At 41.0% G+C, this 16,690-nt stretch overlaps 1 protein-coding gene across 2 annotated transcripts in view; it reads left to right on the top strand.

Moving 5' to 3' along the window:
• The window catches only part of Lim1 (LIM homeobox 1), a 106,304-nt gene that overhangs the window by 17,474 nt on the left and 72,140 nt on the right, over positions 1-16,690 (top strand). For both annotated transcript variants that reach the window (XM_019056784.2, XM_019056793.2), the window contains exon 2: positions 6,841-7,039. In XM_019056784.2, coding sequence (XP_018912329.2) covers positions 6,841-7,039 — 199 coding nt within the window. The remainder of the gene's footprint in view (positions 1-6,840; positions 7,040-16,690) is intronic.

Here is a 16,690-nt window from a genome sequence, read left to right as displayed (position 1 = left end):
TTACTAATCCGTTATTCTAGAGAGGCCGTGTATACATATGCATAAAAGAAGAAAAAGGATCTGAGTAGAGCAGAAGGATTTCAGAGCAGACTCCCACTGAATTTCTGAGATGTACGTGTTGAAAACAGCAAGCGGTTTCGGTGCAGTTGAGACTCACGACGTAATGCATCTAGATTTTACAATCCGCGATTACGACCCCTCCCTCGGAGTTGGCTGGCTTACGAGCGGATTTGAGGCATAATCTAAGACGAAGTGAATGGGATTGACTTGCGCCATGAATTGAATACTGAATATAAAGAGATGCGGAGATAACAGATAGGGCTGGAGATAGAGCTGCAACTGAGCGGCCGCGGAACGGAGTCGGCCGAAACAATGAGAGGAAAACGGGGAATGGAAGGAAGAGCAAAAAATGGGAGGATCGCATTACCAATTTTGTAAACCGCGATCACGATTTGCCCCTCTATTTCCTTCCATCGTGTTCCTCAAGACTGCAGGATGCAGAAGGAGACCGTGCATTTTCCTCCAGAAAAAAAAAAAAAAACATTTTCTCCTCATTTTTTCGCGGTTTAATTTTGTTTTTTTAAATTTTGGAACTTATATTTGCAAAATTGAATACATAAACTACAACAGCAAGAGGGATAGAGAGAAAAGGAAAGGAAAAAAAAAAAAAAAAAAAAAAAAAAAAAAAAAAAAAAAAAAACTGGATTAGTACTAGGTATGCACGCACATCTAACTGCAGTGCCACCCTTAGGTACAATCTACCCTCAGGTGCAATCCACAAGTGCAATCTACCCTCAGGTGCAATCCACCCCTAAGTGCAATCTACTCCTAGGTACAATCCAATCTCACTCGGTGTTTGTGCTGGTCTGTGTTAGACCACGTTCGCAAGATCACGTAAATTTTATGTTAAATTTTACGTAAAGTCTATATTGAAATCACCAAATCTGATGTTTCGGACAAATGCAACATAGAGCAACACAAGCACACCGATTGCGTCATTTTTCGCCATGAATTCTCACTCTAGCCGGGAGATCATCCAGCTTATGAAGTTTTTGTTAATGTTAACTACAGAAAGTAGTACTTATACATCATTTATTTTTATGCAATATAGATCTCTCAGATAGTGTGGTAATTTTTCCGAAAATGTCTGGTCCACAATGATAACTGAAGAAAGCAATTCGAAAGAAGCGATTTACCACTCACTGGACCAAAATCAGTTTTTTCTCTCCTCTACTTATTCTCTCCTCTAGTCCTCTTCCACTTCTATTCTTCGAATTCTAATACATTTGTGTGTATACATCCTCGAAGTCAGATCGTGCTCAGTTTCTTGCACTGTTGTCGTGATGTCGCAGGTTGTCACTTGTAACTTGACCGATGCATGTCATCCTCTGTTTCACTCTGTTGGCTTGTTGTCAATTCAAATGTAGGAAGAGCAAGGAAGAGAATCACAGTATTTTTTTATTTTCCAAGTCATCGTGACATTGGATTTTTAGAAGTGCATGCTCCTAGTTCTAGAATATCCTGGAAAACTCGCTGGAACTCGCTGTCGAGGAAACTCCTCTAACGAAGAGGATCAAGAAAACCGTTCTCCAAGATCGGGAAAAGGAAGATTGATAGTGGAAATTTGCTTTTAATAACTCATTTTTTTCTGTTAAGACGGCCGATATTATTTGAATTGTCTCCAAAATCGCCCGTAGATTAGTAAAAAATTGTTCGATATGGACGAGCACTAAGAAAATACGCACTAGCTAAATTGCATTTTCCAATAAGGAACCATTATTTCTGGCTCATCTATAAAAGCTCCTACATCTGCTTAGGGTATGGGTATCGAATGCCACAGATGGACAAAAGTTTGTGCTACGGAACTACAATCATTCTTGGCTCACATTCGAAACAACGTGTGTACCCATCGTTCCTCTGTGCAGATAGGTGCCTTTACAGATGGATCAGAAATATTAGCTCCTTAATGCAATGTTCCATAAATGTGCCAGAAATGAAGGTCTCTAAATTCAAAATGTCGTCCAGACTTGGTGCCTTAGAAATTAGAATAGGTTTCAGATTATTGTGTGAGAAGTTCCGCAGTAATTTTAAAGTGAATTTTTGGGCATCACTCGGAACTGTGCGTCACTTGTTGTGCATTTTGTTGATTTATAGATCGTATTCGATACATCAAACGGCTGAGATTGTATCGATATCGATCGGTCCAAAACATAAACATAGCCTCAAAAGTAAATTCAGAAATCTGAGAGAGCGGGTCTTTTGTAACAGATTTTTTATTCTTTTGAGTACCAAATGCCAATTCAAAGTGAAGTTGTCAGGAAATTTCTCATTTTCAGCTTTTCCAACTTAAATCCTTACAGTTTGGTTTGAGGTTATGTTCTATTGTTTTGAACCAAACGATACATCGAACCGTCATCGAATACGGTCTATTACGCACGCGCGTGATTCCTCTCGAAAATCGGAATATCTTACCCAGAATCATTCTTCACGGGATGAGCTGGGCTGAAAGGGCGAGGGTGGCTGGAAATCAGGGCAAGCCATCGGAATCAAGATGATGAGAGCTGGATAGTCGGTGCTTACCTGGCGTGAGCCATAATACCATCGGACGGGGGGCCACGGTCCCACCCAACAATGCTCACTTCCGTTCTTGAAAACTGGGCAAGTATCATGAGCCCGATACGGATCTGTATTGTTCGGAGGTTGGCCGCCCTGCTCTGGTCAGGCGCGGCGCGCGTCCATCCGCGGGTGGGAGCATCGGGCATGCAGTGGCGAGGCGTGCTTTGCGATATATCGACTGATCGGCCATTTAAACCTATGGGAAAATATCGATAAACAGGATGTTCGGAGCGAACGCCTTAATAATCGATTCTTTACCATGGGTTTAAATGGCACAACAAGCGATATATCGCAATTCACGCCACGCCACTGCGGGCATGCTGCCGTGCTAAGGAAAAACGCCGTATGAACATTCGAGAATTGCCGAATTTCCTTCGATCTAATGCTTATTTTTAAGGAAAGCTATGAATATTTTTCGTTGAAACCCCTAGGAACTTTAGGTGAAATAGCGAGCAAAATTATCTGAAAAAACTAGAGGGAAAATATTTATAAGTTTACTAGGGAATTTGTGCTCTATCATAGGAAATTTGGCAACGCTTGAAGGTTCATACGGCGTTTTTACTTAGCATGGCAATCGGGCATCGGGCGTGCGATCATGCTCGTGCTCCCGATGACGATTTCAGTTAGCTGGCAACACTGCCCTGCATTTAAAACCATTATAAATAATCGATTCTATGATAAGTAGTCTGTTATGATGTATTGCTATGTTTCAAACACATGTAATCCAGCCGATCAAGCTCTAAAAAAGGATAATCTCGGAAAAAGAGTATATAGAAGGTTTCTTTGCGGAATAATGTTGCGATAGGCGACCAGAGCAAGCTTTTTAAGCGAAATTCAACTTTACTAGCCGCAGACCACTACCACGATATCTCTCAAACCGGAGGTCACAAAATAATCAATATAGTTTTTCAAATAGGAAATATTGTGTTCTTTAAGACAAGTTCGAAGACAGTTTTCTTTGTTTTCGTAGGATTGATCGCTTGTGAGATGAACGCGAAAACGGAGCGCCAGTGACGTATTTTGGCCCTTCGTCCCTCCCATATTTCAAGATGGTGGACTTAGCGAACAGCCAATTTCGGTGAACTTTTGATATGTTGTTCCGGTAGCCTATCGCAACATGGCTCCGCAAAGAAACCTTTCAAGTATTGATTTTTCCAGAAAAATGCCAATGGACCGGACTAATAAGTCAATGTGAGCAGTGTCCATCAGTCTTGCCACTACTTGCTGGCACATACATGTCGTGTGTGACTGAATGACGACAACAGAACGGTGTGCCCAGACAAAAATGTCGAGACTCAACTTTTTTCCTTCTTTTTTTAAACGACTACTCAAGCACCTAGCGTTTTAAATGTCATGTCTTTACACTCATCAAACCTTAGTTGGACTATTCAAAGGCTCTTGTGACTTGTGAGTTCATCAGTACCCCAACTCGAAAAACGTGACAAACAAGTGAGCCCTTTTTTCAATCTTTTCCTGATGAGGTGAACGCAAGTCTGTGCTTGAAAAAGGATGCAACTTAAATAGGAATTTCTTTTTTCCTCCGCATTTTCAATCTCGCGATAAATTAAATGGTGCTCATGAGCTTCAACTACTCACTAGCAACTGAGGCGTACACATGCAGAACACATGCACACATGCACATTGTGTCTCTCTCTCTCTTATCACATGCAGAATTAAAGTTAATCTGCTTTTGAAATTAATAGTTGTGGAAATCGGAAGTTAATATGTATCTTTTTTCCTGCGATGCTATCAAATCTATTCTCAGTTTGTTTTGTCTGCCTCGTTTGAAAATTGATTAGTTAGGATAAAAAACCGCCAATTCTATAAACTCTGTCACTTGAAGTGAGTAAATGACAATTTACAAAGTTATTTACTCACAGCTTTTTCAAATAGTTCACGCAAAAATGGTTTCGCTTTCATATGAGTATCTCTAGACATTGAAGCTTGTGGCGCTCGTTTTCATGAGCAGAGGAGGCTGTGGCTCACAAGTTCTTTGGGGTGAGAAATTTCTCCTTCCCCTCGCATTTTAGAATTGATATCGGCAATTTTGACAAATTTCGATTGCTTTTAGTGCTTTTTTTAATTGTTTTCAAAGATTCACCCCCCTCCCTTCAATGTAAATTTCCTTTCCTCTCAACAGCTCTCGCCCTTCCTCTAAGAGTCAACTAAAATGACGCCCCTGAAGTGTGATCAAATAAAAAAAAAAAAAAAAATATAAAAATAAACTTCCGATTTCCACCACCATTAATTCCAAAAGTAGATTTAGTTTAGCTGTGCATGTATGGCCCTCTCTGTCAATATGTAAACGAATAAGAAAGAAATACAATTAAGAGATTCCATTACAGTGCCAAAACTCAAAAACCCTATGTGTATCTCTCTTTGTATGGCTCTGCATATTCTCCCTTTACACAAATTCCAACACTAAATTCTTCTAAGCTGCAAACCTTACACTTTCACAAAATTCTCATAATAAGATCGGCAACTTGGGAGAAAAACGCATCTTAAGTCGATTTGCAGCGCGTAACGTGCCGTTCCCTTCACCACCGCTGCATGCCAAACCTTCAAAACATAACAGCACCTTCGATCTCGAATGTCAGCACGTCACGAACCGTCATGAAAACGACGGCGTCAAAACGGTGAAAAAAAACTACAGCTCGAACTTACAAAACCCGCATTTAGCGATGGCACTGCTTCGGGCGTCGGGTGAAAATTCGCTAATTTTTTTTCTCGGAGCGTCGCCGTCGTCGTCGCGTCGCACAGTGGATCAAGTCAATCAGACATGAAATTTTTGACTAAAACTGCAAATTTTGATGTTGATATCGACACATTTTAAATTTCAAGGGGTGGTTCTGGAAGAAAATTTCACGAGGAAACCAATGAAACCACTTTTAGAGCCTCAAAGTTTTAAATGAACAGAGTTATAAGCGTTTAAAGTTTCCAAATTTTGTCCGATCTCTCCTGTCGACTCGAACCGCTGTGCGTCGGTTTCGGGGGAGTTGATCACGTTTCTCGACGACGACGGTGCAGGTGACAACATCGATTGTCACACGCATCAGACAACGTCAATCACAGTCGCACGCACCCGCTTTTTCGTAACTTTCCCATTTTCGATTTTTTCGCCTCGTTTCGGAGGGCCGTCAGCTCCTTTATTTTCCGACGCACGCGCAGCGCCACCGAGCTCCGATCTTTCTCACCGTCGGATAATTTCGGAGGTACATCGGAAACTAAATAACCTTTGATGGAATATGAAAGTAAGTCCTTATATAATGTTGGGAGACGGTTAGTTACACAGGCCAGGCGCGTCTAATTATTGTGTGCTGTACGGCGATCGCGTTTTAGGTAGTTCGCACGGGGGGTGCATTGTTTACTTCCTTACTTCCGAAAATAAACTAACAACTTGGCAAAAATTGATAGGTTATGTTCATGACGTAAATCGAATTGAAAGTCGAGAATCGCCCCTTTTAAATGGTAGGCAATATGGTGGATTACTAGATAGGGCAAACATTGATGCGTTGTATCAGGAGTTTCCCTATCAAAATACCATGCAAAATAAACAAAAGTTATCGAAAAGTTCCAGAATTTGACTCATAAAGAAGATATTTTAATGTATTTCTTACATTGAATACATCCAGAACTGTGCCTTTTAAATGTAAACAATGTGATAGATCACTATTGGACAAAAATTGATGCATCGTATCATATGTATTCTTATCAAAATACCATGCAAAATAAGGTAAATTCATCGAAAAGTTCCAAAAGTTGACTTAAATAAAAGAAGATATTTTCCTGTATTTCTTGCATGGTATCGGTCAATGCAAAACTTCCGCTAACGCATCATACTCTACAATGTAAATCATGAGAATAAAGCGTAATACGCGGAGGCGCGAAATATTTATGGGGGTTGGACTGCGAATTGGTCAGGGGTTGTGCCCCCTTGTAAGACCGAAATCAACGCAGGGCAAATCAAAGCGGAGGTTGTTAATATAGCGTTGTTATTATTGTTGTTATAGCGGTTTTGTATTGATTGATTGGTTGTTCAAGCGGTTGATCAAGGCCTCTTCTCGGCGATTTAAAATTTTTAAATCTTATTTTTATTAAAATATGTTCTGTGATTGCTTCCTTAATTTTTATATGAACTTTCCGTGCATGGAAACCGATGAAAGTCGAAAGCTCATGCGTGTTCCGAACCAAAATTTGAGTGATATTTTTTGTTGTTTTCGACAGGTCGGAGCCCGGCGGTGAACAGTGCCATGATTGTAACTTGTGCTGGTTGTGATAAGCCCATTTTGGACAAATTCCTATGTCACGTCCTCGATCGACCGTGGCACGCTGTCTGCGTCCGCTGTTACATCTGCGGCTGCACTCTCTCCGAAAAGTGTCTTTCCAGGGAGAATAAACTCTTCTGCCGCAATGACTTTTACAAGTAAGTACCGTTTTCTTAATCTTTTGATTCATCAGGTACCCTTTTTAAACGATCTGCGTCCTTGGCTTATTTTCGGTTGTTATACATGTTTTAAGAAACACAAACTAACCCAAATTTTGTGTTGATTTCGGGTAGTTGGCGTTAAATTTTGCTCTGAAAGTGATGGAAAAACTGAAAAACTTAAGAATAAACCGAAGGCTTAAAATTTCCATTTCTCATTTTGTAACTGAACTTTTCATTATTTTTATTCTCAGTAAAGTGGCGATTCATGCAAGTTGATAGTCCTATTTTTCTTGCATGTCAATTCATCATAAACCGTCGCCCTTCTGACGTAAGGACATATCTCAATTTTTACGTGAACCCTGTTCTCCATAAAACGCTATATTTTCCGCGGCTCAAGTGGAACTCGAGATACACCCTTACGTCAGTGGAGCGACAAAATATGGACGTATTTACGCCAAAAGGAACTAAGTGTTAGCTAGTGCGAAGTTTATTTTTATTTACAGTTATTTTTTTTTGCTATATTGGTATTTAGTAGGTGGGTAAAATGATATATCATCAATTTTATTAAATTTGGATGGCAGGATGGCGTGTGCTATAGTTCTTCTTAGCATAAATACGTCCATATATCGATTCTAGGTGAGGTAGCCTCTACCTGGATTGCATTACATGCAATTAAATGATAACTAAAAGGAGTGTTTCCAACTTGCAAGAATTGCCACTGTGCACATCAAATAACGACGACAGACGAACGGTGCATCCAGCTATCTAATTAACACACAAAACGTGTTATTTTTACCTTACGGTAAACTTACTCGGTCAACTACTCAAAGGTTTTCATCAGGCGAAAAATAAGAGTTGTAGCTCGAATGCCATTGATGGATTCCTTCAGGAAATGATCTTCTGACCCGGTTACATCAATTGAATATCGTCAGAGCTATCTCTAGAATACCTCGTGTTTGAGTTTGACTGATTGCGTTAGAAAAAATGATTTGAATATAACGGATTCGGAACTAAAAATCGAGTCCTCTGAATGTGCAGTAGGAATCGCGTACTTAGGATCGGGTATCAGAGCGCTGTTGCGGGATCAAGAATCTTGGCGTATCGATTCGTAGCAGGGCTGGACGCATTTAACAAAAGGACCTAAATCCAATATGACATGAGTCTTGTCATGCATTTGTTCTTATGGACCTGAGGGCTCACATCAGATTGGCTATAGTTCCTTTTGATTTAAATGCATTCAACTGAGAGCTGTGCCTGCATCGAAGTCGCGGACAGCCGCAATAACTGAAATTTATACCTCGACGTTAGGAATGGCGAACGCTTCAAAAACCCATCGTCGTAAACAGTTTCTCTACCCGCACAATTTTTTCTCCCTCGCGGTTCGGAGCCGGGCCGGAACGTCTCCAGATCTCTGCCGTGCTCAGACAAAACGCCGTATGAACATTCGGGAGTTGCCAAACTTCACCGGGTAAAACATGTATTTTTGAAGAAAGTTTCCTTTCATTCCCCTAGAATGGAGTCCCTTTACACCCAGAGTTACGACATCTCAATTTTGGTCGGGCTGAAAGTGGCCTAAAAAAAATCCAATTCTGGTTGGTTCTCGCTCGTGGAGTCACAAAAGAGTGCACCAAGATGGCGGTGGCTCGAATGTGAACAAAAATAATGAAAATATTACCCTAATTCTGCTTTATCAAGAGTAAGTTGTTATTTATATCGGTCCAAAATGAAAATAAATTTAGAAATTATTCACAACAACCAATCTCATTTTATTTTTAATTGATCAGTTTTGTTGATGTTGTTGTTTTTGGATGACAGACATCGCAGGATTCCTTATCCTTATCCCTCAATATCGTTCGTTTGGGTGCACACTTTTGTGACACCATGGGCAGTCCAGGCCAGTTGATAATCAAGATGTCTTAGATTGTTCACTTGGTATGTTTTCCATGGCTCAGTCAATCATCTTCTTATTAGTCGCTATGTCGAGCCTCTTAGCGTGAAGCTGGTGTAGGGGTCTCTTTACTTTTACTATCTCGCCACCTAACTCCCTAAAAATCCTACAAATGTCCAATATTACAATCCTACTCTCTCAAATCCTACTCAGCTCGGAATAACCTCATGTGTCTATAGATGGCTGTAGATTCCTAAAAAATTTGAACAAAGGAATAGAAGCCACAAAACTCCCCCCCCCAAAAAAAAATGTCTTGACTCGGGGTACACAGAAAAAAAATGACGACAGAACCTTTGTTCATACGGCAGTTTCTTTGTTACACTTACAGAACTTTTGGTCAACAGAGTGCTCTTGTTCTCACAACAGAAAAGTTCTGTAAGTGTAACAAAGAAACTGTGGGCCGTATGAACAAAAGTCGTCAGCACCACATTTTCTGTGTATAAAGGGACTCTACCTTGAAATTTTTCAGATATTTTAGGTTAAATTACAAGCAAAATTGTCTGAAAATTTGGAAGAAAAATATTCACAATTTTTCTGATGAATTAGTGTTTTACTGAAGGACATATGGCAACGTCTGTGGGCTCATACGGCGTTCTTCCTCAGCTCCTTTTCGCTTTTTCGAGGAGTTGCGGATTATTCATGAGCGCGGGCTAGAAACTGTGAGATGGCCAAGTCGGCGCGTTTGCATAATTTTCAATTTCGCACAGATAAGCTGGGAGCCTTTCCAAGTAGGCCAGCGAACGGCTCGCCGAGTCGACGGAGTCGCCGATGAAGCCACTTCAAAGCCACCGAAACGAAGCGGACGCAAGAAAACGTCCCGTTTCCAGCGAACCGCAAATTCGAAAATTTCAGCGGCGGAGTGCGCGACGAAAGCTCCGCGCCCGACGCAGACACGGGGAACGCTCAAAAAACCACGAACCAAATCCGCAATGGCTACGTAACCCATCTCGCACCACCCGCCTTTTCAATTTAGCCAGAAAGCTCCTGAAAGTACTATCATAGAAAGGTCGCGGACTATAGCGTCGCTCCTCTGACGTATCTCGATTGTCACGTGAACCCTGTTGTCCATAAAGCTCCATGCTTTGTGGGGCTCGGTGAAAATCAGATACGTTTTTAAGTTGGAGGAGCGATGAAAAGATTTAATGAAGCAATCACTCTATGACGATTGTAAATGCTAAATGATGTGCTTACCGGCATTTGATTTTCTACTTTTTCCCTGTTTTGATTGGGAGGTGAAAAAAATGGCCAAATCGGATAATTTTAGCCAACACCATCATAACTACATTTCATGTTGCCCAACTTTCTCTCATATTTCAATTTTTAATGGAGAGCTAAACGATATAATACCATGAAATGAAATTTTTCCTGAATTTTCCTCAGATTATGAAGAATCTATTTACGAAATTTCAGAAAGGTGCTCTTTGTAAAAACATTAATAGCCTAAGATGCTCAAAATGATGATCTCTCTAGATAAATTACTTAACCATCTTACTTAATTTTCTAGTAGAAAAGTAATAAATCATAAGAATAAACTAGGCAACGTTTGGTGTTGCTAGGTAATTTCTGATCACACTCGTTCATTTAAACTCGTTCAAAATGATGAGTTATTCCGAGATTTTCCCTTAAAAGTTTGGAGAAAGCGAGGTTACGGCGTAAAAGCTGAAATGAAGCAATCAATCTATGACGATTGTAAGCATCACTAAACTAAGTGTTAAACGGCACTTAATTGCATTTTTTTCCCTTTTGCATTGATAAGGAATAAGTGAGGAAAAAAGGCCAAAAATAATGAGTTATCGAGGAAGTTTCCCTATTGCAGCAGAGAGGCCACGCACCGAAAATTGAAATGAGGCAATCACTCCGCAACGATTGTAAACATCATTAAATGCCGGCAATTAATTGCACTTTTTCCCCTACTTTGACTCCAGAAGGTCAAAAAAAGCCTGGAGTATACTCTCATCCAACCTCGTGAGAGGTTCTTCTCATGACATCATAATTACGTGATCCATTTCGTCGTTCACCTAGACGACTGAACGTATAACTTTTAAGTACACCGAAAATTTCACTGAGCAGATGATCTTTTTAGCTAAAAACTGCACAGAATTTCGATCTAAAAGTTTCACTGATTTTTCCTTTCATCACACGCAACAATTTCGGACAAAATGCTACCTGTTATGTACTCGTAAAAAATAGAGACGTTGACGCAATTTTTCGTTTCCCACGAGAAGCAACGTAATTTGCAAAATGGGTTAAAACAATTCAATTTTTACAAGATTGTACCTGTGCAATTTTTGTTCAAAATTATTTTGATCGTCGCGAGAGATTAGAGGAAAAATCAGTGAGATTTTCATTTAGAAATGCCGAAACGTCTCTCGGTGAAAATGCAATATGTGAGGGGAAATTTGGTAACATCGAAATGTAATTACGTTCTTTTATGAGGAGACAACGAACTACGATTGCCTCATGCAATTTATTCAGTGGCGGGGCGTGAATTGCGATAAATCGATTGTTATGCCATTTAAACCTATGGTAAAGTATCGATTATTAAGGTGTTCGCTGCGAACACCCTGTTTATCGATCCTTTTCCATAGGTTTATATGGCATAACAATCGATATATCGCAATTCACGCCACGCCACTGAATTTATTCTCAAAAAGATTCTACTGAAGGGAGTTATCCGTCTAAGTCTCAAAATCGAATTTTTCGACGGAACTTAAAAATAAAGTGTTCTGTTGAAAATATAGCCTCACTAGATCTATGTATCATTTTCCGTGAGTTACGTCTGCAGAAGTCCAAAAATTTAGAGGAGCACACTACAGCCCACAATAACGAAAACACTACCGAGCCTGGAATACATTAACCGAGATCAACGAACGGGTGATCTTAAGTAGGGTTGGGTGAAATTAAAACAGGGGTGTCTAAACTTGATAATAGGCGTCAAGTCACGCTTATTCAAGCGGGTCGACAAACACTAAAATGCGCATTATCATTAAACGGTTTTAGTGTCACTCGTCTACCGGTGCCCACCTCCCGGTTTTAAACAGCTTTTTAGAGCCCAGGAAAATATTTTGAGCTCTTTTTAGGGCGTCTTACGAAAACATGCGCGATGCGTTCCCGTAAATCCTCTTTAAGGCCTTCGCGTCATAATCCGAGCTGTCGCCTCTGGATCTAGAACAACCGCGGATGCATTGAAACCAAAATATCCACGACAATGGCCACCACAACGGCTGTTGTTTTTGATCAACGCAACATTTTTCATCCATCGGAAAAAAAATTATAAATTTCGCTGATCTAACCGAAATTTTTGATTGATCTAATATGAACGAATTTCTCAGCAATTTATTCACTTTTATCTTGAACATTTTTGTTTTTTTGCAAAACGTTTCTACGGAACTGGGTATTTTCTACGAAACATACCGTCTCGTGGAACTTAAAAAAAACGCGTTGTTCCAATTAAAGTGGTCGAGTCGAAATAGCTTAACCTGAAAGTCCTCCTCTTCTTTTGTTACGAAACGAACCTTTCTTTTGCTGTTCCTTTCCAAACCGTCTTTGGTCTCTTGTTGTTTTTGTAACCTACCAAAACGGTCACAACGGTAAAAAAAAGTGGGACCTGTCAAAGGCGTCTAAGCTTTCGAAGGCAACAAAACTACTCGCATGATTCACGGTTCTAATGTCTATCAAAACAGTCAAAGTAGGCACTATTCAAACGGTCGAAGATGTCAGAATCATCAAAACTATAAAAAAGTTAAAAGAGTTAAAGCGTCTTTTTCGTTGAAAACGGTCGGATTGAGTGGAAAATATGACGTTAGTTCATAGCCACGATACGTCATTTTCCTTGTAAGCTGACGACAATGACGACGACGACGGCAAAAACAACGTTTTGAAGAGAACTTGATCTCCGACGACAAAAAACCACGCACGAGCGTCGAGTTTTGTTTTTATGGTCGCAACTTTTACCGAGCTGGATCTTCGAGCCCGGCCGCGCGTGTTGTCGTGCTAAAGAAGAACGGCGTATGAACATTCAAGCGTTGCCTTATTTCTCTGGAAAAAAACATGTATTTTTCAGGAAAGTTATACATATTTCTCCGTAAGATTTTCGGCTATATTAGATCAAGGTGCGAACAAAATAATCTGAAAAATTCGGGGGAAATATTCAGCAATTTTCCAGTAAATTCCGTTTTTAACGAAACAAATCTGCCGTGCTAAGGAAAAACGCCGTGTGAGCCTTTAGACGTTGCCAGATTATCTGTCCTAAAAACAGAATTTACTGGAACCTTTTTGTCGATTTTTTCAAATAATTTTGTTCGCAACTTGATTCAACATATCCCGAAATTTCACGGAAAAATGGACTATTTCTATCAAATGGAACTATGTGCATGAAATAATGAGCCTTGATACCCATAAGAATATATGCATCACAAGGCTCACAACACAATGCACATTTCCATGTGATAGAAACACGTCCACATACACTGAAAAAAAATCTCGGTGTATTTACTAAGAAAAGGGTAAAATTACCAAGAATTCAGGGTTCTATTTGATCCCAGTTTTTTCTTGGTAAAATTACCATTCATGTAATTGGTAATTTTACAGAGAAATCTCGGTAAAATTATTGAACTTTCTCGGTAATTTTACTGCACCTTGGTATAAACGCCAATATTTTTTATCGACTGTGGTAGAATTACCGAGATAAAATGGCAAAGTTACCGGGAATTGATTACCATTAAAAGTGGTATTCTTACCTGAAAAAAAACAGTAAAAACACCGGTTGTTAGGTAAGCTTACCAGTCTGTCTTGGTAAAATTACCAATAATTGGTAAAAAAAAGTGAGATGGTAAAGGTACCAACGGTCCTTGGTAAAAACGCCGAGAATTTGTTTTCAGTGCATGCGGGACTTTCCTCAAAAATACTTGTTTTATCCGGAGAAATTTGGCAACTCTCGAATGTTCATACGGCGTTTTTCCTTAGCACGGCTGAATCTGGCAACGTCTAAAGGCTCATACGGCGTTTCTCCTTAACACGGGAGTGCGGGTCTCCACGTAAATGTCGCATTTTTTACCGGCCTCTTCTCCTCTCTTCGGTGCCGGTTCACTAGGCGTCTCTTCCCGGCACGGTCGCCGGTCGCGCCGCACCGAGCGTTGAAAAAAAAAACCTCTGGAGGAAGCACACATTTCGAGCGCGGCGATGGAAAAAACTCCTCGGGAAGGAGCGGAAAAAAATTTGGAAAGCGGAAGCGTGAAAATGTGACGGCACGGGCACGGACCCGCGTCGCGGCGCGCGGCGTCGGTGGAGGCGTGCGGCGCGGCCGCGAATCGGGAGGACCGTAGAGACACGGCCGATTGGTCGCTCGCGCGAATCGGGACGAACTCCGACCACTGCCGCTCTGAGTCGTTGCCGCAATGACGAACCGAAAACGTAGCATCTTTATTACAAAAAAATGTTGAAGGTATGGCTACAGATGTACCTTAAAAATCGTAAAGACTGTTCAGCGGTACAGTGATTTTATTTACGGGGATCAAAAGTATCATCCCTAAAAATGAGGAAAAAGGATGAAACACCGCGGGTAATGTTCACTGGTGGCGTTTAAGAGATTTATGAAAAATCTTACCATGAAAAACTTCTGATATGACAATAATTTAGACTAAACGGAAGGCCATATTCGTATAGCCGTCCTTTAAACAGCAACTTAATCTAGGGGGGTCCCAAATAATTTAAATAAGGGGGTAATTAGGATTACTGACAATTTTGATGATGCATCATTAAAAGGACAATTTTTACCACATTCAAGTAAAATTTAACGGTTTAACTTTGAAATTAGACCCTTGCAAGATCACAATGATTTGCCCCCGATAAAAAACCATAGCACATTAGAAAAGACTCCATTCCATCATTTTGAAACACTTCTAGATATGTAGGGGCCTATATTAATATTTACTGTACTTGCAATATCTTCCGTATTGTACATTATATTCTTTGCGGTGGTAGATCATCGTGATCCCTTCTCAGGAAATGCCTCCAAAGTTAAACTTCTGCATTTTACTAGATTTTTTGTAAAACTAGCGTCTTCTGGTATTCCGACAAAAACTTAGAGTGTCGTTTAACCTCTTCAAATCTCAATCAAAGTGTAAACCACACATCAGAGCCTCCCGAAGGAGCTTTTTCAGGAACGACCAAGCATACTGCCCTCTGAGAGGTGACGACGAAGGTGGACAGTGGCGCCGCGACGGTTGGACGCGGAGAATGAAATCATTATCCTGGGCCGGTGGCAATTACGTCAGGACGTTGACGTCGTCGACGACGCGGAGACGGAGACGAAGACGAAGACGGTTCCTCCGCCTCCCGGTGACCTCCAGCTCGGCGCTGATCGGCTCCCGGCTCCGGGTCTGTGACTCGGAGCGGCCTGGTCGGGCGACCGGGACCGGCGTCCATCCGGCGTGGCTTGGCGCAGGCCGCACGGAGCGAATCGATTGGCAGTCGTCGCGATTCGCCTCGACCAACGCCCCCAGTGGCACAACCGACGCCACGCCACGCCACCACGCCACCACCGCCGCCGTCCTCCATGTCTTCATTCCACACCTGCCTCCGTAAGACGTTATCGGAGTCGAAATATTTTACAGATCACGCGCTGACAGCCACTTGTAGCGCCAAAGTCACCCTCGGGAATCCAGCAGTGTTTCCTCTGATCTCAGGAATCAGCGTTCTCGGGTGTGCACCGACGAAGTACAGGGGAGGAAAAATTATATACCTATTTCGATCATACAATCCGTCATTTTGAGTAGATTAACGTTTGAGCAGAAAAGGAATTGTGATCTGAAACATGCTTTTCCTGGCATACAGTTTTCTGAATATACAAACATGCATACTGCACTCAATTCCCGCACGCGTGCTGGAACACTTTCAGGAATTCACATGTCCGATGAACACCAACTCTTTGTTAACATGGCACATATAACACAAGGTTACACACATTTGTAAGGACTTCAGTTATTAAAACGGATTTAATTCTGAAACAATTGGATTGGTGGCAAAGAACGGCCCTGTTGATGTGCTTTAAGTTGCTTTGTGTTCCACTGTGTTGATAGCGTAATAAGCAGCACAGAGCACATGAGCACATGCCTCGACAATATTCTAAAATCAACCTTGTGTCAAAAATTTACAGTTTCAATGACGCTATTAGTCGTATATTCGGACTCAACATGAAGAATATGTGAATTTAACACGAAAAATATGCACATGAATTGCATATTTCTATCTCGCCTTCGATTTTTGGAGTGGGCCAAAAACACCCTTCAACATAATTATCAATTTAAGGATGTGTGCTCCAGTTATCTTAATTAATCTTGCTACGTAGGAAATTATTAAAAAATCCACCAGACGATTCTAATTTTAGCTCTTTTGTTAAAATCAAAGTCTCTATGACTGATAATAAATGTAGATATTAAAATAATAAAAGATCACACCCAGATTTCTTTGGAAATCAATGTTTCCCTCGCACGCAAATGAAAATGACACGCCCTTCTTCGCAGTTTTCCTTTGGCGGTAAGAATTTTCAAATTCATATTCCAAGGTTATTCGTCCAAATTTCGAACCATCATGCTTCTCCATCACTCATTCATTCCTGCGTTCCGAGCCGCGACCGGTTCCCGACTGCAGGTCTAAGTCTCCGCCTCTTTACGGATGACCGCGACGCGAACCGCGCAGTC

Source organism: Bemisia tabaci, chromosome 6, assembly GCF_918797505.1.
Source record: "Bemisia tabaci chromosome 6, PGI_BMITA_v3".
Lineage (NCBI taxonomy): Eukaryota > Metazoa > Arthropoda > Insecta > Hemiptera > Aleyrodidae > Bemisia > Bemisia tabaci.
This window is presented reverse-complemented; position numbering and strand designations above follow the sequence as displayed.